Raw genomic sequence first — 24,893 nt, 5'->3', positions numbered from 1 at the left:
AAGTATCATCATCGGTATAGCATCTCCAGTGTGAAAGGTTCTTGTTATCCAACCTGTCATTTTTCTTGCAGTTGTGACGGCAACTTTATTGTGTTTTGTAAAGGTAAGGTCTTCCGACATGATTTTTTTTATTGTTGCCGCCGGAGGCGGCTAATTCATTGTGCACACCATACTCATCCTGTGAGCGGTAGCGCAAAAAGCATTACAGAGTACTCAAATACTTTATATTGCTTTTACGGTCTATGGTATTATTTGACTGCGGGTTTTTACGTGGTTTCCGTTTTCATATTTTAATTTTTTCCATAGCTTAAGTGCTGGAACTTCATTAAATATTATATTATTTTCTGTAGCCCATTGAAAGACATGATTTATATCTGGAGGTTTGCCATGTCCTCTTGTCTACTCTCGTGAAAATCCTAGAGTAATCTGTAAAGGATGATAAGGTACTATAGATTGTGTCCTTGTGTATACGAGGATGTATAGACAAGGTGTTCGATATGAGGATGAGGAAAAGTACTGGAGCAAGCACAGTACCCTGGGGGACTGAGCTCCTCACGGTTGATGAACCGGATTTTTTTCGTTGACTATTACACATTGGGTTCTGTTAGTCAGGAAATTGTAGATCCATCTGCCCATTTTTCAGGTAATTCCTTTTGAACGCATTTTATGTGCAATAACGCCATGGTCACATTTGTCGAAGGCTTCTGCGAAATCTGTGTAAATTACATCAGCGTTTTGCTTGCCTCCATAGCATCTAATGCCATGTCATAGTGGTCCAGCAACTGTGACTGTCACCAATATAACATTATAACGAAATTTTCCTTAATGTCACGACCCATGTTTATCTCTTGCCAGTTGCTTAACCTCAGATAATATCAACTTGTTTTTTACACTCTGCATCCGCTTGCCTCGCCGGGGCTTCCATCCTCTCTATATTGATCACAACCACGGGGTTGGTCCGCTTGCGACGCCGCGGCTTCCATCCTCTCTATATTGATCACAACCACGGGGTTGGTCCTGCCTGCATGTTAGGGGAGGGAACTGTTGGGGGGAAAGCGCCAGGCCGTTACGACTTTATAGCACTGGGAAGGGGTCAGGATAAGGATTTGGAATGGGACGGGGGGAAGGAATGGTGCCCAACCACTTGGTTGGGGATTGAACGCCGACCTGCATGAAGCGAGACTGTCGCTCTACCGTCCAGCCCAAGAGGTTGGGCTGCGTGCATGTTAATTATGCATGTTATTGTCCAGGTGGTACAGTCCAGGTCGGGTTCGTTCTCGACGCACAATCGAGAATTCAGGGTTCGAATCCCGGGCGAGATAGAAATGGTTGGGTACATTTCCTTTCAGTTAATGTCTCTGTTCAACTAGCCGTCAGACCTCGATATAAGCCTAACGTGTATGAATACACTCTGGCTTCCTGTCCCCGACACAATGAATGATTATTATGTTCCGTATGCTCTCTCACTATATACATGCCATGTACTCCTGTGTATATGTGTGCTTATTCTTATGCTTAAAATATGCGTCAGTAAGGCATAACTTTGAACGTCTTAATATGCGTCAGTAAGGCATAACTTTGAACGTCTTAATATGCGTCAGTAAGGCATAACTTTGAACGTCTTAATATGCGTCAGTAAGGCATAACTTTGAACGTCTTAATATGCGTCAGTAAGGCATAACTTTGAACGTCTTACTACGGAGGAATTGTTCCCGAGAGCCTGGTCCACCGACTTGGGGTGGACGGTAGAGCGACGGTCTCGCTTCATGCAGGTCGGCGTTCAATCCCCGACCGTCCAAGTGGTTGGGCACCATTCCTTTCCCCCGTCCCATCCCAAATCCTTATCATGACCCCTTCCCAGTGCTATATAGTCGTAATGGCTTGGCGCTTTTTCCCTGATAGTTCCCTTTCCTTCCCGAGAGCGTGTGTGCTCAACACCCCGTGCTCAACACCCCGTGCTCAACACCCCGTGCTCAACACCCCGTGCTCAAGGGTTACTCCTTCTCCTTATATTACCCATTATAATTATTCTGAAGCTTCTTGGTATAATACAAGTCTTTACCTCAAGATATCTCATGTTTATTATCACTAGATGGGGTCGCCGGCAGGGCCCGGGTCTCCCTCTCACCGCTCTTCCCCTCTCTCTCTCACTTTCTCCCCTCTCCGCCCTCGCTCCCAATATCCCTACTATCCCCCTCTCTTATCTATTCCCACTCTCTAGCTTTCTCTTATCTTCCATTATCGCCACTCTCTTCCTTTATCTCCCACCATCTTCGCCTTTCCTGTAACGCCCTCTTTCTCGTTACCTCTTTCATTTTCTCCCTCTAATTCCCTCTTCTCCAACCCCCCTCCCTCTCCTCTGCCCCCTCCCTCTCCTCCACCCCTCCCCCTCTCCTCCACCCCTCCCCCTCTCCTCCACCCCTCCCCCTCTCCTCCTCTCCCTCCCCCCCCTCCTCCACTCCCTCCCCCCCTCCTCCACTCCCTCCCTCTCCTCCGCCCCCTCCCTCTCCTCCACTCCTCCCCCTCTCCTCTTCCCCCTCCCTCTCCTCTGCCCCCTCCCTCTCCTCTTCTCCCTCCCTCTCCACCCCCCCCCCCACACTCTCAAACTCAGCAGAAATTAAGCCACTAAAGAAGGCACCCAAACTCAACAGAAAACAAATCCTCAATTTTAAACATTATAATTTTATGGATATAGATTTACCCGGCGGTGATCGGAGGACTCTCTCTCTCTCCTCTCACCCCACAATTCATCCCCCTCTTCTCCCCTTGACCCCTTTGTCCCCATCCCCTAAGGGGCCCCCCCTTTCCTCTCTGAGAAAATGCATTGTTAAGAAGGTCTGCGATAATTGCATGGGTCTCTTATCCGCCTTTCCTCCCCCACCACTTTGGTTCCCTTCTCCGTTCTGCTTCTCCTACCCTCTCTTCCCCATCTTCCCCTTCTCTCAGAAAATATATTAAGAAATTGCGAGTAAATGGCTGATTAATATCACACTCTACGGACATCACACTCTACGGACATCACATGCCCGCTTTCATTCCGGACTACTTTGACTTCATGAAAATCGCTCAGGAAGTGTTGAATTACACACTATATTACGTAAATGATTTAACTTAGACCTACCCCGACTAGCCTATGTCCGTCCCGTACCCCACACTACCTTCCCTACAAATTTGAGCGGGGCTAGCACCAAGCCTCTGTCCTCCAACTGTGGACACAAACCAGACTTGCTCATAATATAGATATGTTCACGTTTATTTTTCCTATATACAATAACACGTTTGTCCAAGGCTGGAGATGACTTAATCACTAAGGTGGGTGATTAATGAGTAGTTTGGGACTGTCATAAGCGGGCTGCGAACAGTGCTAATGACCCCTCTTTAGGCAGTGTCAAATTTCATTGCAACCACCAGCGACTCACTGCCTAAAATGTTTTTTTGTTAGGGAATTTGTTTTTCAGTCGATTGTCAGCTTAACGTAATACTGCATGTTCAGAGAGAGACCCGGGCAACGCCGGCTTCCATTCTTGTGTAATTATAACAGACAATTGAATTGTTATGACCTAACCTATCCAGTTCGGGCCTGCGCTGCCTCTTTTAGTATCCACGGTGATACTTTGTCTGGTCCAACTGCTTTAGTTGCATCCAGTGTTGTCAACTGTTTCATTACCTCCTCTGCTGTCACCTCTATATCTGATAGTCTTTCATCTAGGGTAATCTCTTCTAACAATGGGAGCTGCTCAGGCTCGGTTGTGAACACTCCATGGAAACTGGCATTCAGTGCCTCGCAGATTTCCTTGTCACTTTCTTTACATGCTCCCTCTGTTTTCCTTAGTCTTGTCATTTGGTCGTTTACCGACATCTTCCTTCTTATATGGCTGTGAAGTAATTTAGGTTGCTTTTTCGCTTTGATCGCAATATCGTTCTCATAATTTCGTTCCGATGTTCGTCTTATGTTAATGTAATCATTCCTAGCTCTGTTGCATCTGATCCTGTTGTCCTCTGTCCTTTGTTTTCTGTACTTCCTCCACTCCCTCCTGCTTCTCAGTTTTGCTTCCTGACACTGTCTATTAAACCATGGGTTATTATATTCCCCTCTTACTTTTTTCCGTTGCTGTTGGAATAAATCTCTCTTCGGCCTTCTTGCATTTCCATGTGACTAGGTCCATCATATCTTGGACTGTTTTTCCTCTAAGTTCTTCCTCCCACTGCACTTCTCCCAGATAGTCCTTTATCCTCCTGTAGTCCCCTTTCTTGTAATCAACTCTCCTTTCCCAGACCTCTTGTCCCTTCGTCACAAGTTTGAGTTCCATCATGTAGTCAAAGACTAGAACAGACTGGTCACTGGCCCCTAGAGGTATTTTATGTTCCAACTTGAAAACACGTGACTGTATTTACCTAGATGTATTCACCTAGTTGTGCTTGCGGGGGTTGAGCCCTGCTCTTTCGGCCCGCCTCTCAACTGTCAATCAATCAACTGTTACTAACAAACTTTTTTTTCACATACACCCCCCTCCCAGGAAGCAGCCTGTAACAGCTGTCTAACTCCCAGGTACCTATTTACTGCTAGGTAACAGGGGCATTAGGGTGAAAGAAACATTTTGTCCATTTGTCTCTGCCTCAAACGGGGATCGAACCCGGAACTTCATGACTACGAATCCGAAGAGCTGTCCACTCAACTGCGAGGCGCCGTGTCATGTAGATTAAGTTCACCCCTTGAACTAGTGCACTCAATCCGTAGAGTTTTAGAGTGTGATGCACTTGAGGGCAGGAGTGCCGATGATTGAATAGGGGGAAGGTGTACCCCACGAGGCTTACCTGGTGGTCATGACATAACAAGAACATTTCACAATGTAATGTTCTTCACAACACTTGTAACTGTGATGCAGTGGTTCCTCACACCACCCTTCAGTTACCATTAAGAATACTCCTGTATTACCCCCATCAACATTCACTCACTCCCTCCCCGAGTACTTACACTCATCAGTCTCACTTCCTCTCAGCTTTGTGTCACTCGGCACATCAAACACCCGCGCTCTCTCAACACTTTCACATCTTACAGCACCTTTTTGTGCCTCCCATACATTTCCCTGCGTGGCTGTTGGAGGAACACCGTGTTCTACAACAGCCACGCGGGCCTGCTGTTCTTTCCTGGCACGGTCACGCAAGGTCATTCATCTCCATAACTGTCAGCAGCAGTTTGGGAACACTAGTCCATCAACAAGATGTTTTCCAATGTATCGTAGAGGATGATGGGTTGTTTATATCCCATCCACAGGTGATGGGGTTAATTTTTTTCTTTTTAATTTTGTTCCGAGGAGCGAGTTTGTGGAGCGTCACTCATCCTGTGAGTGGACACACCGCCATAGTGACAGTATTGGTCAGCGCCACTCATCCTTGTGAGTGGACACACCGCCATAGTGACAGTATTGGTCAGCGCCACTCATCCTTGTGAGTGGACACACCGCCATAGTGACAGTATTGGTCAGCGCCACTCATCCTTGTGAGTGGACACACCGCCATAGTGACAGTATTGGGGAGCGCCACTCATCCTGTGAGTGGACACACCACCATAGTGACAGTATTGGGAAGCGCCACTCATCCTATGAGTGGACACACCGCCATAGTGACAGTATTGGGGAGCGCCACTCATCCTGTGAGTGAACACACCGCCATAGTGACAGTATTGGGGAGCGCCACTCATCCTGTGAGTGAACACACCGCCATAGTGACAGTATTGGGCAGCGTCATTCATCCTGTGAGTGGACACACCGCCGTAGCAGCATGTACAACACTCCCCAATAGGAAGAAAACCCGCTGGGTTGTTCATCCTGTCACTTGTACCCAGACACAGCTGGGACTTGCTGTCTCAAGTGAACAGCTTCTCAAATAAAAAGATGAACATCTTACGTTAATCTTACATCCTTAAAATCTTACGTTATCTTGCGGGTGCAAATGGGGGGAAATCTTTTAAGAACAGTATATATATTTGACGAATTGTATTTTCCTAACTAGAACAATGTGGGGTTTATTATTCTACACATAGTTCTAATCTGTCTCAGTTGTTCACACACTGTCAGGTAGTGGTCAAGGCGGTGTCCATCACTCTCACCACAGATTCTGCAACTCCGCTGCTCAACTGTTTCCATTCCGAATCTCCATAGATATTTGTATCCAAGACGGATTCTTGCTATTACTAATTTTCTCCCGCTGCCACCTGCTCTTCGTCCATAATGATTGGGATTGCTAGCTGTAACCATGTTGTACCATCGTTCAGAGTCACTGATTTGTGCTTCTATCCTCCTTTCCTCAATTACCTTGTCACTGAAATATTGCCTGATAATACCTCTAATTTGTAGCAGTCTTGGGTATTAAGCATTCAATGTGGTCTCCTTTAGCAGCCAGCACATCTGCTCGTTCATTCCCACATATTCCAACATGGGAGGGGATCCACAGAAACTTGACGACTCTTCCTTGATTGGTTAGTACTCTCACAGCTCTCTTGATTGCAGCGACTATGGCAAGATTTTCTGCCCGATTTTTACGAAGGCTTTGTAGCGCTGCTTTTGAGTTAGTGCAGATTACTGCACCATTAGTGTTTCGTTCAAGGCATCTTAACTCCATAACAATGGCAATTAGTTCTGCTTGTGTTGGAGGCATAGTTCTCAATATGTGCTTTTTCTGAAGTTCCTAGTTGAAAGGCATTATTCCTGATTACCGTGTATGCTGCACCAGCCCTGCCATTGACAGGATTAGACGACCCATCAGTGTATATTTGATCTAATTAATTTCCGGCTTCTTAATAAATTCCTCCAGATACCTGTGCCTCATTTCTTGTGGCATCATGTTGAACTTTTTCGTTGTCATCTCATTGATGATAATCCTGCAAGAGTCATCCTCCCAGGGAGGTGACCTCTCTACAGGCAGGAGCTCACGGGCTTGCTCAAGCAGGTGAAGTTCTTCCAGGTAACAGACTGATCTGTGATGCCATTTTTTGCTTCTCCTGTTTCCCTTTGTAAGTAGTACAGAATTTTTGGCACTATCATTGTAATGGGGATCTTTGTCTATTTTAATTGCAAGCTTAGCATTCAGTTCCCTAATTCTGCTTTTAACACTGTGTAGGAACAACCTCTCTCGTAGATTTGATGTTTTGGCAGTTCTTGGGACTCCAAGAATGATTGTCATGGCTTCATTTTGGATGCTTTTTTTTTATCATATCGCTTTGGGAATTGGTGCACAAAACTGGCGCGACATAGTCTATGACGAAGCGCACATAGGCTGTGTACATCATTTTAAGAACAATAATTGAGGCTCTATGCCCATTCAAGGTCATAGCACAGTGCCCCGAGTCAACTTTTACATGTTCCTATTAACTGGTGGAGCCCCTCTTTCCTCCCCTTGTTAGAGCCGACAGTGACGCCATTAATTTGTAGTTCTTCATTTTCTCCCGGCTAGTGATGAGAGTATGTTTTTGTCTTGTTTGTGGAGAGAGTGAAACAGAGCTCAGCACACTTCCTTCCAAGGAGTTCAGTTGATTGTTTAATGTTTCCCAAGGTTGTGGCTTGAATTAGGACAACATCTTCATATCCCACTTATCTTCCAGTACCTCCCCACAAGGACGACAGTCTGCCAGTACCTCCCCACAAGGACGACAGTCTGCCAGTACCTCCCCACGAGGACGACAGTCTGCCAGTACCTCCACACGAGGACGACAGTCTGCCAGTACCTCCACACGAGGACGACAGTCTGCCAGTACCTCCACACGAGGACGACAGTCTGCCAGTACCTCCACACGAGGACGACAGTCTGCCAGTACCTCCACACGAGGACGACAGCCTGCCAGTACCTCCACACGAGGACGACAGTCTGCCAGTACCTCCACACGAGGACGACAGTCTGCCAGTACCTCCACACGAGGACGACAGTCTGCCAGTACCTCCACACGAGGACGACAGTCTGCCAGTACCTCCACACGAGGACGACAGTCTGCCAGTACCTCCACACGAGGACGACAGTCTGCCAGTACCTCCACACGAGGACGACAGTCTGCCAGTACCTCCACACGAGGACGACAGTCTGCCAGTACCTCCACACGAGGACGACAGTCTGCCAGTACCTCCACACGAGGACGACAGTCTGCCAGTACCTCCACACGAGGACGACAGTCTGCCAGTACCTCCACACGAGGACGACAGTCTGCCAGTACCTCCACACGAGGACGACAGTCTGCCAGTACCTCCACACGAGGACGACAGTCTGCCAGTACCTCCACACGAGGACGACAGTCTGCCAGTACCTCCACACGAGGACGACAGTCTGCCAGTACCTCCACACGAGGACGACAGTCTGCCAGTACCTCCACACGAGGACGACAGTCTGCCAGTACCTCCACACGAGGACGACAGTCTGCCAGTACCTCCACACGAGGACGACAGTCTGCCAGTACCTCCACACGAGGACGACAGTCTGCCAGTACCTCCACACGAGGACGACAGTCTGCCAGTACCTCCACACGAGGACGACAGTCTGCCAGTACCTCCACACGAGGACGACAGTCTGCCAGTACCTCCACACGAGGACGACAGTCTGCCAGTACCTCCACACGAGGACGACAGTCTGCCAGTACCTCCACACGAGGACGACAGTCTGCCAGTACCTCCACACGAGGACGACAGTCTGCCAGTACCTCCACACGAGGACGACAGTCTGCCAGTACCTCCACACGAGGACGACAGTCTGCCAGTACCTCCACACGAGGACGACAGTCTGCCAGTACCTCCACACGAGGACGACAGTCTGCCAGTACCTCCACACGAGGACGACAGTCTGCCAGTACCTCCACACGAGGACGACAGTCTGCCAGTACCTCCCAACAAGGACGACAGTCTGCCAGTACCTCCCCACGAGGACGACAGTCTGCCAGTACCTCCACACGACACCTCTTAAAGGACTGGTTTAGGGTTGAGTGTCCGTGTGAAGAAAGTGACCGCAGTAATTACAGAGCAATAAATTAGAGCGATCACAGGTAAACACAACTGTCTCGGCTGTCAGTTTCACTTAGCTCACTTGGGTAACTAAGCGATCGCTTGACCGGTTGAAACAGAAAACTACTCTCGTCACTTTAGCTTTTTTTTTCCGTCGCTCGACGCCAGTTTCCTTGGTGAACGGACGTGGGCTTAACACCATTGGCTCCATACTACGAGAAAGTGCAGTATCCAGCCAATGAAAGTTGAGGCAATTCGCCTGCGAGGAATCCTAAACTGGCTCTTCAAGAGCAAGAATACAAGTGAAAGTGATTCTTGGGACATTAAACACTTGAAAACACATTTATAAGAGAGCTGCAATAAGCAGCACACACTGACATATAACTGATGCTCAAAAACCGGTTTTATTACTGACGAAGAAGGATTTGAAACTATTGTAATGGAGATGTATACAAATTTAATGCTGTTATGAATTGCGGCCGTTTTCAATACTTCTGACAATAGGTTTATTATTATTTTGTGAAGCTCGTTAAGGCACGGAAATCAATAATAATTTCCTTTAGTAACTCGCTGAAGCATGTGCTGTGTCACATACCTTACCTATAGTATACTTACCACAGTGTATACACACTGATCACTGCGTTGTTGTACACTGCAGAGGACCACAGCCGGGCTCTTTGGCACTTAGATATCCTGAGATTCTATGCTAGCTCAGGGACCGCCGCCCCCATCACCTGTGTTCCCTCCAAGACTGACTTATGGAGGTGTGGTCCTAGAGGGTGAAGGGGTGGTCCTGGAGGGTGGAACTGGTGGGGGTGTGGTCCTGGAGGGAGGTACTGGGGGGAGTGTGGTCCTGGAGGGTGGTACTGGTGGGGGTGTGGTCCTGGAGGGTGGTACTGGTGGGGGTGTGGTCCTGGAGGGAGGTACTGGTGGGGGTGTGGTCCTGGAGGGTGGTACTGGGGGGAGTGTGGTCCTGGAGGGAGGTACTGGTGGAGGTGTGGTGCTGGAGGGAGGTACTGGTGGGGGTGTGGTCCTGGAGGGAGGTACTGGTGGGGGTGTGGTCCTGGAGGGTGGTACTGGTGGGGGTGTGGTCCTGGAGGGAGGTACTGGTGGGAGTGTGGTCCTGGAGGGTGGTACTGGTGGGGGTGTGGTCCTGGAGGGAGGTACTGGTGGGGGTGGGGTCCTGGAGGGTGGTACTGGTGGGGGTGTGGTCCTGGAGGGAGGTACTGGTGGGGGTGTGGTCCTGGAGGGTGGTACTGGTGGGAGTGTGGTCCTGGAGGGAGGTACTGGTTGGGGTGTGGTCCTGGAGGGTGGTACTGGTGGGAGTGTGGTCCTGGAGGGTGGTACTGGTGGGGGTGTGGTCCTGGAGGGAGGTACTGGTGGGGGTGTGGTCCTGGAGGGTGGTACTGGTGGGGGTGTGGTCCTGGAGGGAGGTACTGGTGTGGGTGTGGTCCTGGAGGGTGGTACTGGTGGGGGTGTGGTCCTGGAGGGAGGTACTGGTGGGGGTGTGGTCCTGGAGGGAGGCACTGGTGGGGGTGTGGTCCTGGAGGGTGGTACTGGTGGGGGTGTGGTCCTGGAGGGTGGTACTGGTTGGGGTGTGGTCCTGGAGGGTGGTACTGGTGGGAGTGTGGTCCTGGAGGGTGGGAGTGTGGTCCTGGAGGGTGGTCCTGGTGGAGGTGTGGTCGAGGATGGAGGTACTGGTGGGGGTGTGGTCGAGGATGGAGGTACTGGAGACGGTGTGACCTCGGAGGGAAGGTACTGGAGCGCTTCTCACCAAGCGCCACTCAGCCGTGGAAGGTCGCGATCGAGAACGCCGTCACCTCGGCCCTAATGACCGGACGGGGAAAGTATTCTGGCAAGGCATATCATTCTAGCAGGTCTGAAGCAGTGTTTAAAAACATGAACTGCCACCCTCGTTGTCCCCTCTGGCTGTGATGGCACGTTATTGGTCGGTTAAATTACAGTCGTAGTTTCCTGGCGCGTCTGACGGAATGACGCAACTGATGGCTCCGACACAATGCCACTTATTGCGCGGGACAGGAAGCCTGTTCGGACGATAGGCGACTTTAGGCCAGCGGCTGATCTTCCACAGGATGCAAGCCACAACAGTTACATATTTCCCAGAACCTATTGACTGCTATGTGCGAGTCGAACCGTCATGTGTAAAGAAAATTATCCAAACGTCTCCTCTTTCCCGGGAATCAAATCGGGACCTATCGGTTGTAACCTGCCTGCGGGGACTACTGTGCTACAGGTTCCAAATGCATTTTGCATGATAGAATAAAAATAACTTTTTTACTACGCAGGTATTAACAGGAAACGACAAATTGACTCATGTTGGCAGGCTTGTAGCTGGGGTTTGGCGCGGAGTACGGTAAGCCTCGCTATCCTAGTCTCTCCTGCACCCCGTGAAGCAACTTATAACCAGCTTCCCAACACTGCTGGGTGAACAGGGTGAACAGTTGAGGATCGGTGCCGCAGTTGACCCTTCCTGCCCAGGACTCGAACCCGGCCCAAATCACTGGTGAGGTATGGAGGCGTGAGCAATACCTATTACTCTAAGAAAACACAACAAATGTGAGTATATTTCCCTATAATTACTGAACCAGTCATAAATGCTTTCCCTGCTGTCTATGGTATCCACAAGCACAGTAAACCTTCAATCACAGCTAGTGAAGGAGAACAGCCTTTGACAACCTCTGGCACGCTGAGATGCTCTACAAAACAACGAATATACTCAACTACAGTTACTCACTACTGAGGTGACCAAAACCTTTCTGCAAGCCTCAAGTGTCTTCCCGTACTTGGACAGGAAATGAGAGACGATCCACAGACCCCCACATAATGCCAGGGTTCTCCAACGTCTCTCTCAACACCCGTCTCATACCAAGCGACACCGTCACCTGCCAGACGCTACTGCAGTACTAGCAATCAGGGCCGGAGAGAAGCGAGGGATAACAAGCTACTCTGACACAGTATGTTGCCTCCATACCCATCCGAGAAACAAATCACGAACGCACGCATACAACCTTCATAACTCGGCTTGCGTCTAAGTTAGGTACACAAAGAGAAACAGATTAAGATAATTCTTCATATTGTCATATTCATATTATATAACATAAAATTAGAATTATTATATTTTGCCAAGTCTCATCGCTCTAATTGGAAAATATACACGTTAACAACGACTGTACACCTGTTCACTCCCGCCACATCTGTAATAAATCCTATAAAACAGTCAAAAAAAGGTTCTAAATATAAATGTGAATCTATATTATACAGTCGTAAACTGGCAAACATAAATGTACAACCTTTTATGACTACAGCTGATGATTTGAGTGACAGCGCCTCTTCTAGATAAAGGAATATGAATGTGATAACAGAAGCCGTGAACGCCATAACCTTAAAGACTCTCACCCCGTAACATCAAATAATTTCAGTATTAACAAAGTGACTTCCATCCAGTGATGCACACTGGATGGACTGCACTGCAACTTCCATAGCAGTTGCAGTGCAAGAAGTTTGTTACTGGTTATTATAATTAATTACAAATTGTGCAGATAAATATTAAAAACCCTCTGTAATGTTTTTGCAGTACCGCTCACAGGATGAGTGTGGGAGTACACAATAGTTATCACACTCTTTGGTACTGTCTAGAATAGTTGCATCAGGTGAATGGATACGTTGCCAAAACGTTTTCCTGTGGCGGAAATTTTCCTGAAGCTATAACCGTTGGCTGGAAACAGATGTCGTAGAGCCGATACGTTGACGCAGGAGACGAGGACCAACTGGCGCCGAGACGCTGAAAAAGACGACAGCATTCTCAGGCTGTCACAGACTCGCTGACACAGGAGCTGTCGTCTTGAACAACACAATGACGCGTCACAACAGCATGATTCCAGACGTCTTTTCAGTGTGAGTGACGACCACAGTTGAGAGGGAAGGTGTGGAGAGCCATCACCGCCCCATGACTGTCCAGGCCCTCTATGACAGGCACACACACACATCTCCCGCATGGAGGAAAAACACGTAATCTTTGAATTATTTGGCATTTTCTAGCAACTTTCACTCCCGTATAAAGTATTGGGCGAGTGCTCTGGGGCGTGTTGCTGTGTGGTCTATAATTCCTTTTGGCTTGATGCCATATTATCTCAAATATATCCTCAAGATAGTGATATCCCGGTGGTACAGTCGGGTTCTTCTTCGACGCACAATCGAGAATTCCGGGTTCGAATCCCGGGCGGGACATAAATGGTTTGGCACATTTCCTGTCACCCTATGTGCTTGTTCACCTTGCAGTAAGTAGTACTCAGGACTTAACTTGTTGTGGGGTTGGAGGAGGGGGGGGGGGTTGTACCTCGATATAAGCCTAACGTGTATGAATACACTCTGGCTGCCTGTCCCCCGACACAATGCATTATATTATTATTAATTATATTGTGAAGGTTGAAGACACCTTACAATAGGAACACAGGTGCCGAGACACTATATGTTATCCTTAATGATCAGATAATTATACACTGCATGACCCCTCGCTTTCCAGCCCGTGGGCGTCGTGAGGGGCGGGTGGGCGGCCGCCGGAGTGTGATGCTCCATGGGACGGTCCTCTGTCCTTTTGTAGCCTTATGATCCTGCTGCTGTCTTCACTAATTGTGCTGGATGCCGTTTCCTCTTCCTTATGTTTCATTTTTCCTCTCCCTCCCCTCTTCTTTCTGACTGTTATTTCCCGCCGACTTTTTTGCCATTCTTGATTATTCTTTCAGACGTCGTCTTCTGTTTTGACGCCCGGGTGTTTGGGGAGGAGCACACTCTCACCCATAGAACTGTGGTACCTGATGTTGTCGAGCGAGGATACGCTTTTATTGTCAATCCTCGCCTTCATTGCTGAACCCGATCTCGACGGACTGACGGTTCTTAAGGTAGTGATTGCGGGAGTGTATACCCACGATGCACCCGTGGGGGGGTGGGGATGAAAGCATCTTTTTGGGTGTCCTATTCTTTAATTGTGGCTCCATGGTGGGTATGGGGGCTTATTCGTGGATTAATTTTTATCTGTTAGTTTATATGCCGATGACTGACCCTCTCTCAACTTCCCAGGCTTGTGGGGAGGGCGACCAGGCCGCCGAGTCAGACTGTGATGGAAGGCTGGTCTCTGTAGCCCCCGCTTCATTGGGTCCAGACCAAGCTGCTTCCCTGACCCTTCCGACTACCCCTCTCTGCTCCCCTCCCACCTATGTGGCAAGGTTGAGCCCCATGCCCCCAGTGGTGACTACCTGATCCCCTGGAGTGGCTCCATCACTCATTGTAACAACTACGCCTTTTACCCCACTCAGTTACTGGGGGTACCCGGTACCGTCCTCTCCACACTCGCATGATTCCTTCCAGTTCTAATACATTCCAAGCTTTGTTTGGTCCTACTACATGGACTAAGTATTTGGATCTCAATCATGTTGTTTCTACACGTCCTGATGATTTATTCATTAATAAGCACCTTGTTGAATCGGTGGATACCTGTCACTTTTAATCTCACCCGTACTGGTACACGTGTTGTTGCAGCCCCGTCTCAGCAAGCAGCTGACTGCTTAGTCTCGTTATCCTGCATTGGGGAGATCACTGTTCGGATCTCCAAAAATGTCCAGTTAAATGCCAGCATTGGCACAGTTATTCTCCCGCACCATGTGTCGACTGGTGATGATTTTATGTGCTTCGTCAACTGCTTTCTCGCTGTCAATCTTCCTTTGATGTTGTAGTTGACATTCGCAGTGTCCTCATGGCTCTGGGGTCCTTTAACCATGTCCATCCTATGGTATTAGAAATTCAACATTGGCTGTTTCTTATCTCCAGTAGATTTAAGACAGTGGAGTTTTGCTGGGTTCCCACCCATATTGGTGTGCCCTTAAGTGAGCGTGGGACGCTGCCGCTAAGGAAGCTATCCGAACTTAATTGTCCCATCTCCCGTAAAGAAGTTCCTTATTCCGATTTCTACCCAGTAAATCATTCTTCCATCCTTGCCTATTGGCAGAGTTGTTGGTCTTCTGTTAGTGGTAACAAACTGCGTGCTCTCAAGAGTGGTGTCTCCGTGGCCGTCCTCCTACCACCGTAACCGGCGGTGGGAAACGGCTCTGGCGAGGTTATGTATTGGCCATACACACTTAACTCACGGTCACTTAATGGATCGCCGCCCTGCTCCTTATTGTCCAAACTGCATTGTCCCTCTGACGGTCGTGCATATCCTTGTTGAATGTCCTGACTTCCAGGACGAATGTGTGTTTTGCTTCCCGACCGTCCCTCGCGGTCACTTGTCCCTCGATTGACTCCTTAATGAATCGGATACCTTTGATACCGTTCGCCTTATGCGCTTTTGTTCTCGTACTGGCCTCCTTAGTGATATTTAGCGCTCTGATTATCCCACACAGTTGACGGTGCTATATAAAGCCTTCCCGGGTTGGTGCCTTCTTTTGATTGATTAATTATGCACTGCGCAAATACTACATATAATTTTATGTATAAATCCTCTACGGCCAAAATATAATTTACTATTAAGCATAGCGGCTCGCAAAATTGACGAGCTGTCCCGTTTTCTAATCGTGAGCCCTGGGTTATGTTCGGACAAATTAGTACGGCATTTTTGTGACGTTGTGACCACTCGAGAGGACGAGCTGGTGTCTGTTGAGTCTAAACACGATCATGAGAGCCATAATGCAACAGTGAGACGGGGACTGGGGAATGTTGGTGAAGCAGGTACTGGGGATGCTGGTGAGGCAGGAACTGGGAATGCTGGTGAGGCTGGTACTGGGAGAGATGCTGGGGAGAGATGAGAGATCACAAGACAGTAGGGAGATGTCTTAAGAGAAGCTGCGGAAAGTGAAAGCAAAATTGTTTACAAGATGACATTACAGCTGTACACATCTGGACGACAGTGTCAGGTTGGACACACCTGCCACCGGAAAACGGTACTGTCCCAGCGCCCACGGTACTGTCCCAGCGCCCACGGTACTGTCCCAGCGCCCACGGTACTGTCCCAGCGCCCACGGTACTGTCCCAGCGCCCACGGTACTGTCCCAGCGCCCACGGTACTGTCCCAGCGCCCACGGTACACGTGGTACATGCCACATTTATGTGCTTTTTATGAAATACATCAAGTAACAGATAAAGTGTCCAGGATACCTAGTGTCACAGTGTCCAAGATATATAGTAGCCAAGATATCTAGTGACCAAGATACCTGGTGACCAAGATACCAAGTGTCTAGGATACCTAGTATCCAAGATACTCTGTATCTTGGACACTACCGTACTATCTAAGAGACTTATAACGTAATAATACTTTTACTGTAATTATAACTACGTCCCAATAATAATAATAATAATAATAATAATAATAATAATAATAATAATAATAATAGTATTATTAATTATTATTATTGTTACTTTATTATATTATCATCAGCAGCAATGAGAAAATCAGGAGGAGCCTTGGATAAGATTCGAACCTGCACACAGGGTACGCCAAGTACACACCATAACCACTGTACCACGACACGCAAAAAAGCAAGGCAACCGGGGATTATATGAATCTTAGGGTTCCTGAGGCATCCAGTGAAACCTAGTCAAGGTTTCACACATTGTCCCCCCTGCACTCTGGCTGTGGTTCAGTAGTGTCCCCCATGCACTCTGGCTGTGGTTCAGTAGTGTCCCCCATGCACTCTGGCTGTGATTCAGTAGTGTCCCCCATGCACTCTGACTGTGGTTCAGTAGTGACCCCCATGCACTCTGGCTGTGGTTCAGTAGTGACCCCCATGCACTCTGGCTGTGGTTCAGTAGTGTCCCCCATGCACTCTGACTGTGGTCCTGTAGTGTCCCCCATGAACTCTGACTGTGGTTCAGGAGTGTCCACCATGCACTCTGGCTGTGGTCCAAGTGTCCCCCATGCACTCTGGCTGTGGTCCAAGTGTGTCCCCATGCACTCTGGCTGTGGTTCAGTAGTGTCCCCCATGCACTCTGGCTGTGGTTCAGTAGTGTCCCCCATGCACTCTGACTGTGGTCCTGTAGTGTCCCCCATGCACTCTGACTGTGGTCCTGTAGTGTCCCCCATGCACTCTGACTGTGGTCCAGGAGTGTCCCCCCTGCACTCTGGCTGTGGTCCAGGAGTGTCCCCCCTGCACTCTGGCTGTGGTCCAGTAGTGTCCCCCTGCACTCTGGCTGTGGTCCAGTAGTGTCCCCCCCCTGCACTCTGGCTGTGGTCCAGTAGTGTCCCCCATGCACTCTGGCTGTGGTCCAGGAGTGTCCCCCATGCACTCTGGCTGTGGTCCAGGAGTGTCCCCCATGCACTCTGGCTGTGGTCCAGGAGTGTCCCCCATGCACTCTGGCTGTGGTCTAGTAGTGTCCCCCATGCACTCTGGCTGTGGTCCAGGAGTGTCCCCCATGCACTCTGGCTGTGGTCCAGTAGTGTCCCCATGCACTCTGGCTGTGGTCCAGGAGTGTCCCCCATGCACTCTGGCTGTGGTCCAGTAGTGTCCCCCATGCACTCTGGCTGTGGTCCAGTAGTGTCCCCATGCACTCTGGCTGTGGTCCAGTAGTGTCCCCCATGCACTCTGGCTGTGGTTCCGTAGTGTCCCCCATGCACTCTGGCTGTGGTCCAGTAGTGTCCCCCATGCACTCTGGCTGTGGTCCAGGAGTGTCCCCCATGCACTCTGGCTGTGGTTCAGTAGTGTCCCCATGCACTCTGGCTGTGGTCCAGGAGTGTCCCCATGCACTCTGGCTGTGGTTCAGTAGTGTCCCCCATGCACTCTGGCTGTGGTCCAGTAGTGTCCCCCATGCACTCTGGCTGTGGTCCAGTAGTGTCCCCCATGCACTCTGGCTGTGGTCCAGTAGTGTCCCCCATGCACTCTGGCTGTGGTCCAGTAGTGTCCCCCATGCACTCTGGCTGTGGTCCAGTAGTGTCCCCCATGCACTCTGGCTGTGGTCCAGTAGTGTCCCCCATGCACTCTGGCTGTGGTCCAGGAGTGTCCCCCCTGCACTCTGGCTGTAGTCCAGGAGTTCTATCCCCAACGCTTATTTTCTAACGCACCAGGAAATCGCACTAACGTGATCACTTTAATGTGGTTTTTGTGCAGTATTCAGAAACCTAAATAAGTTGACTTTCACTATGCATCACCTACACGAGAGCTCCTCTAGAGTATGCAACTGAGGACATCAATAGTTTTGTTTGTATCAGAGCCGTGGGCCCGTTTAAGCCAAGTCCGTTCATTGCTTCCGGAAATACATATTAGCAGGTTAAGTCAGGATTCGGTGAAATAGGCTGGGTCCAATAGCTAAAGCCCGATCCTAAAGGCATATGTAAAAAGAATAGACAAATATTGTCGTTAGTTCACGGTCTACACGTCCTTGACTAAACCCACATAAAATTCTCCCTTCTAACCAAAGGCCGGCTTTGTGAACTCAGAATAAAGGTTCCCTAGTGACAGGGGAGGCTCCGTGTCCTTCTCACTGTCTTAGATGCGCTGAATCACAGCAGAGGCCCCGCTACCTTCCCCTGGAACGCTGCCAAGAATACGTTAAGGTGTCATCTGCCGCCTCACTCACAAATACATTCACACTCCCTCAAACACGCTTTACAATTCAGTAATATTTTGTCACAACACAAGAGTGTAATCTGCCTGTTGTTGTCTGACACATTCACCGTGTAACTTAACCTCTTGGCAATCCTCACCCAGTACCTCTACTACCGCTCACCCAGTACCACCACTACCGCTCACCCAGTACCACCACTACCGCTCACCCAGTACCTCCACTACCGCTCACCCAGTACCACCACTACCACTCACCCAGTACCACAACCACCACTCACCCAGTACCTCCACCACCACTCACCCAGTACCTCCACCACCGCTCACCCAGTACCTCCACCACCACTCACCCAGTGCCTCCACCACCGCTCACCCAGTGCCTCCACCACCACTCACCCAGTGCCTCCACCACCACTCACCCAGTGCCTCCACCACCACTCACCCAGTGCCTCCACCACCACTCACCCAGTGCCTCCACCACCACTCACCCAGTGCCTCCACCACCACTCACCCAGTGCCTCCACCACCACTCACCCAGTGCCTCCACCACCACTCGCCCAGTGCCTCCACCACCACTCGCCCAGTACCTCCACCACCACTCACCCAGTACCTCCACCACCACTCACCCAGTACCTCCACCACCACTCACCCAGTACCTCCACCACCACTCACCCAGTACCTCCACCACCACTCACCCAGTACCACCACCACCACTCACCCAGTACCTCCACCACCACTCACCCAGTACCTCCACCACCACTCACCCAGTACCTCCACCACCACTCACCCAGTACCTCCACCACCACTCACCCAGTACCTCCACCACCACTCACCCAGTACCTCCACCACCACTCACCCAGTACCTCCACCACCACTCACCCAGTACCTCCACCACCACTCACCCAGTACCTCCACCACCACTCACCCAGTACCACCACCACCACTCACCCAGTACCTCCACCACCACTCACCCAGTACCACCACCACCACTCACCCAGTACCACCACCACCACTCACCCAGTACCACCACCACCACTCACCCAGTACCACCACCGCCACTCACCCAGTACCACCACCACCACTCACCCAGTACCACCACCACCACTCACCCAGTACCACCACCACCACTCGCCCAGTACCACCACCACCACTCGCCCAGTACCACCACCACCACTCACCCAGTACCACCACTCACCCAGTACCTCCACCACCACTCGCCCAGTACCTCCACCACCACTCGCCCAGTACCTCCACCACCACTCGCCCAGTACCTCCACCACCACTCGCCCAGTACCTCCACCACCACTCGCCCAGTACCTCCACCACCACTCGCCCAGTACCTCCACCACCACTCGCCCAGTACCTCCACCACCACTCGCCCAGTACCTCCACCACCACTCGCCCAGTACCTCCACCACCACTCGCCCAGTACCTCCACCACCACTCGCCCAGTACCTCCACCACCGCTCACCCAGTACCTCCACCACCGCTCACCCAGTACCTCCACCACCGCTCACCCAGTACCACCACCACCGCTCACCCAGTACCACCACCACCGCTCACCCAGTACCACCACCACCGCTCACCCAGTACCACCACCACCGCTCACCCAGTACCACCACCACCGCTCACCCAGTACCACCACCACCGCTCACCCAGTACCACCACCACCGCTCACCCAGTACCACCACCACCGCTCACCCAGTACCACCACCACCGCTCACCCAGTACCACCACCACCGCTCACCCAGTACCACCACCACCGCTCACCCAGTACCACCACCACCGCTCACCCAGTACCACCACCACCGCTCACCCAGTACCACCACCACCGCTCACCCAGTACCACCACCACCGCTCACCCAGTACCACCACCACCGCTCACCCAGTACCACCACCACCGCTCACCCAGTACCACCACCACCGCTCACCCAGTACCACCACCACCGCTCACCCAGTACCACCACCACCGCTCACCCAGTACCACCACCACCGCTCACCCAGTACCACCACCACCGCTCACCCAGTACCACCACCACCGCTCACCCAGTACCTCCACCACCGCTCACCCAGTACCTCCACCACCGCTCACCCAGTACCACCACCACCGCTCACCCAGTACCACCACCACCGCTCACCCAGTACCACCACCACCGCTCACCCAGTACCTCCACCACCGCTCACCCAGTACCTCCACCACCGCTCACCCAGTACCTCCACCACCACTCGCCCAGTACCTCCACCACCACTCGCCCAGTACCACCTCCACCCCTCGCCCAGTGCCTCCACCACCCCTCGACCAGTGCCTCCACTCTACACCTAGGTCAGGCGGCTGGCTACAGAAAGTGTAGATGCAGGAACAAAAACGTAGGAGGAAGCTGGGAGACGGACTAATGCCTTCTGATCCGCCGGGAAGGAAGGAAGGAAGGACAGAGTCCTGGTATACGGTTTTGGCAGACATGGGTGAGGTAGCCCCGAGGTAAAGCAAAAGAGCTGCTGCTCTCTCAGGCAGGGAGGCAGAAGGAGAGCGGGTGAGAGGAGGGTGGCTGGGGAGCCCTTCTGAGCTCTCCCTTCGGCGGTAGGGAGGGCTCTGGAGGAACGTGGGACCGAAATTTTAAGGGCTCACAATAGATAAAGAAGAGCGAAGAGCTTAAGAAGCGACGTAAAAACGATACACTGAGGAAGGAGCGGCGGAAACCCTGGCCGTTGACACCTGAGGTCTGCCCTTGGTTTGCAAAGGAGCGGGAGAAGGGGAGCTTGGAGGTGTCGGGGTTCATGGTATGAACCCGGAGTGCAACGACACCAACAATCCCAGATGTGCAGGAAGGATATGATTGGCGGCAAGTTGAAAGCAAGGACCAACCAACGGGTGACCTGATGTCATGTGATTGAGAAGGGCAGCGACATTGGCTCGAGATGCGACACTTATCCCGTCCATCATCACGGCAGGACGCACCAAGGTTTGCTTCAGAATTTGTGCAGAAATTCGCAGACGCTCACCAAATCGAGCCATATAAAGAGCAGAAGACCTCTGAGAAGACGTAAGGATGAACCTGGTGAACCTTTGGGAGGTGAATTACGTCGGATAGTGAAGGATTAGTAGAGTTGCAGCTTGACTTTGGCTAACAATCTTAGACCGTTATTGACTGTCAAGAGTGGCTGTGAGATCCATCCAGTGCGGAGAGCTTTGTAGAGCTACTTAACCTACATATAGATGAATGAAACAGTGAGCAAGTTGTGGAGTTCTTTCACCCTGATGCCTCTGTTCTCCTAGCAGTAAATAAATACCTGGGAGTTAGACAGCTGCTACGAGTTGCTTCCTGGGGGGGGGGGGGGTGCAACAAAAAGGAGGCCTGGTCGAGGACCGGGCCGCGGGGACGCTAAGCCCTGAAATAATCTTAAGATAACCTCAAGATAAGATTATAGTAATTGCCTTTTAACTCTAATAAACTGGAATAGGCAAATAATAAAATAATTCATTGAAACATTAGCAGTCAAAATAATTCTAAAAACACCTAATATCGATACTCAGAACAAAACTAACTCAACGTATAGATAAAGTATTCTAGGCAGCTTTTTTAATTATCATTAATTTTGTTAAATTATAATGCTCAGTTTGTCACTCAGGACAATGTTTATAATGCATTACAGTAGTGCACTAATTAATGTAATTAATTACACCAATGTAATTAATTAGTGCATTACTTTAAAGTACCCCCTCCCTGTCCAGCTCGTTGCTGCCGTGAGGGGGGCTTGGTGGGCGGCTGCCGGAGTGTGAGGCTCCTTGGGGCGGTCCCCTGTCCTTTTGTAGCCTTGTGCTCCTGTTGCTGTCCTCACAAATTTTGCTGGACGCCTTTTCCTTTTGTTTCGTTCTTCTCCCCCCCCCCCCCCACCTCCTCTTCTTTCTCGTTGTTATTTCCTGCTGACCTTGTGCCTGTTTTGATCATTCTTTTGTTTTGACGTCCAGGTGTTTGAGGAGGCATACTCTTGCACCCGTAGAACTGTAGTACCCAACGTCTCGATCGAGGGGACCCTTTTATTGTCAATCCCCCTTTCATCACTGAACCCGATCTCGACGGACTGACGGTTCTTAAGGTTTTGTTTGTGGGGCGTATACTCACGACGCACCCCTAGGAGGCCCCGGCATGATCGGCGGTAGCTTTTTGTTGGGTGTCCTGCCTCTAATTGTGGCTCCATGGTGGGTGTGGGGGCACATTCGTGAATGGAAGTGTTTCTTTTCGTATTTGTCTATGAATGTTCCTCTTATACCCTCTCAGGCTCGTGGGGTGGGTGACCAAGCCCCCGAGTCAGACTGTATTGGAAGACCGGGCTCTGTAGCCCCCAGCTGCGTTGGGCCCCGACCTTGCTCCTCCTTTGACCCTCCTGACTAGTTCCCTCGGCTCCCCTCCCTTCTCTGTGGTTGGGTCGAGCCACGAGCCCCCAGTGGTGACCACCTCGTCCCCTGGCACGGCTCAGTGTCTCGTTGTGACTACTGTGCCTTTTAATCCCTCTCTCTGGGGGTTCTCAACGCCGTCCGTGCCACGGCTGCACTCGCTCGATTCCTTCTCGTACTGATGCGTATCAAGCCTTGTTTGGTTCTGCTTCGTGGGCCAAATACTTTTATCTCCTCCCTCTTGATTCTATGCCTCCTGACGATTTCTCCCTCCATAGGCATCTTGTTGATTCCGTAGGTGCCTCTGTTACCTTCAACCCCACCCGTCTCGTTACACATGTCGTTGCTGCTCCTTCTCAGGATGCAGCTTCCCGCTTGGCTGCCTTATCCTGCCTTGGCGAGACCCCTGTTCGGTCTCAAAGAACGCTCGGTTGAATGCCAGTGTTGGCACTATTCTTCTCCCGCCCCATGTTGCGACCGGTGTTTGGAATCTGCAGGACTGCCACGATGATATTCGACATATCCTCGAAGCCCAAGGCCATTCTGTCCTCCAGATAAACACGTTTACTCGTTCCCCTCGTGGTCGTTGCCGTCAACCCCTTCGGGTTGTGTAGATTATTTTTGATGGTAGGACCCTTCCACCCTCTGTCATTCTTGCTGGTGCCAGGTGCTCTGTCCAGGAGTACATTCCCTCTCCTCGGCTCTGTAATAAGTGCTGGAGGTTTAGGCATGTGGGTGCCCTCCGATGCTCCAATACTCTCTCTCTCTGTCCCATGTGGGGACGAAGGTCACTCTAAGTCAGAGTGCACTTCTCTCCAGACTTGCTGCCTCAATTGCATGAGGCCCACCCTACCTTCTTCCCCCATCCGTGTGTACACTACAAACTTGAGGCAGCCGTCCTCATCTTGAAGCACCGGGAACGTTTGTCTTTTCCTGAGACGAGGCGCCAAGTTCGGTGTCTCCCACCTTTTGCTGGCGTCTCTTATGCTCGCGTGTTGCGCTCTTCCTCTCCTCGTTCTTCCCACCTTCCTCAGTCTCACAACCGTTTCCAGGCCTTGGACACAGTCACGCCCACCACCACCACCTCTGTTCGTTTAGGTTCTATCCCGAAGGGTCATCCCCTCATGGTTCTCTGTTTGGAGTTCCCCCCCTTCTTTCTACCCAGTCTGTCATGTCTCCTGTGTTGTCTTCCTCGTCTCCCTCCGATCCTCCTTCCTATCCTTCTCCTCCGTCTCTTAGCTCTCCACGCCACCTGTCTGTGCGGGCTGATGTTCATCACTTTCCCAGCGGTCACTGTGTTTGCTCTCGTTCTTCTTCTCCTGTTGAGATGCTTGAATCTGTTGCCCAGTACGTTGGTGCCGGGACGCCTGTCTCTTTGAGTCAGAAGCGAAAGCCTGGCTCATTTCCTTCCTCCTCCCCAGCGGGTAAGAAGGCTTCACTTTCTTCCTCGTCCCCTACCTCTGACTCTCTCACTCCATCCCCTCTCGTTTCGGTGGTCACGCCCCCTGTTCCTGCTACTGAGGTTTCTTTGGACCCCACTTCCCTCTCAGTTGCAGCCCTTACTGAGGTGCGCTCCCAGGTTCTGCCCCCCAACCCTCTTGCTGTCCTTGACCCTCGGTTGTCTCCTCCTCCTCCACCGGACCCTGCTCGTCCCCCTCTGGTCTGTACTCCCGCTCCCTTCCCTCCATCCTTACTCAGTTTACCCATACCCCCTAACCCTGACTTCGCAGACCCTGATCCTGCGCTTCTTTGACGTGCTGTGTTCCCTTTTAACCTTTCTTCATTGTTCTATGTTGCTGTCCTTTCTCTTTTTGCCAATGTGTATTCTTCAATGGAATCTTCGTGGTTATTACGCCAATTTCCATGAATTCCAACTTCTGATTTTACAGTTTTGCCCCTTTGTGTTTGTTGCCAGGAGCCGATGCTTGGTGCTCGTCCTGGTCGCTTCCGTGG

The 24,893-nt window shown here is 50.8% G+C and overlaps 2 protein-coding genes across 2 annotated transcripts in view; both read left to right on the top strand.

The window, feature by feature from the left end:
• LOC123761397 (uncharacterized) overlaps positions 1–24,893 on the top strand; it is a 59,664-nt gene that overhangs the window by 2,130 nt on the left and 32,641 nt on the right. The gene's annotated exons all lie outside the window — the stretch shown is intronic.
• LOC138357808 (histone-lysine N-methyltransferase 2D-like) lies at positions 6,436–8,943 on the top strand. The gene is made up of 2 exons (XM_069314968.1): positions 6,436–6,478; positions 7,601–8,943. The coding sequence occupies exons 1-2, from the start codon at positions 6,436–6,438 to the stop codon at positions 8,941–8,943; spliced, it is 1,386 nt and encodes a 461-aa protein (XP_069171069.1).

This window comes from Procambarus clarkii, chromosome 7 (assembly GCF_040958095.1).
Source record: "Procambarus clarkii isolate CNS0578487 chromosome 7, FALCON_Pclarkii_2.0, whole genome shotgun sequence".
Lineage (NCBI taxonomy): Eukaryota > Metazoa > Arthropoda > Malacostraca > Decapoda > Cambaridae > Procambarus > Procambarus clarkii.
This window is presented reverse-complemented; position numbering and strand designations above follow the sequence as displayed.

Excerpts from the sequence above, each read along its gene's own strand:
- LOC138357808 (XM_069314968.1), top strand. The coding sequence starts at position 6,436 with ATGGGAGGGGATCCACAGAAACTTGACGACTCTTCCTTGATTG. Across the intron at positions 6,479-7,600 it reads TGACGACTCTTCCTTGATTG|TACCTCCCCACAAGGACGAC; the intron begins GTTAGTACTCTC and ends CTTATCTTCCAG.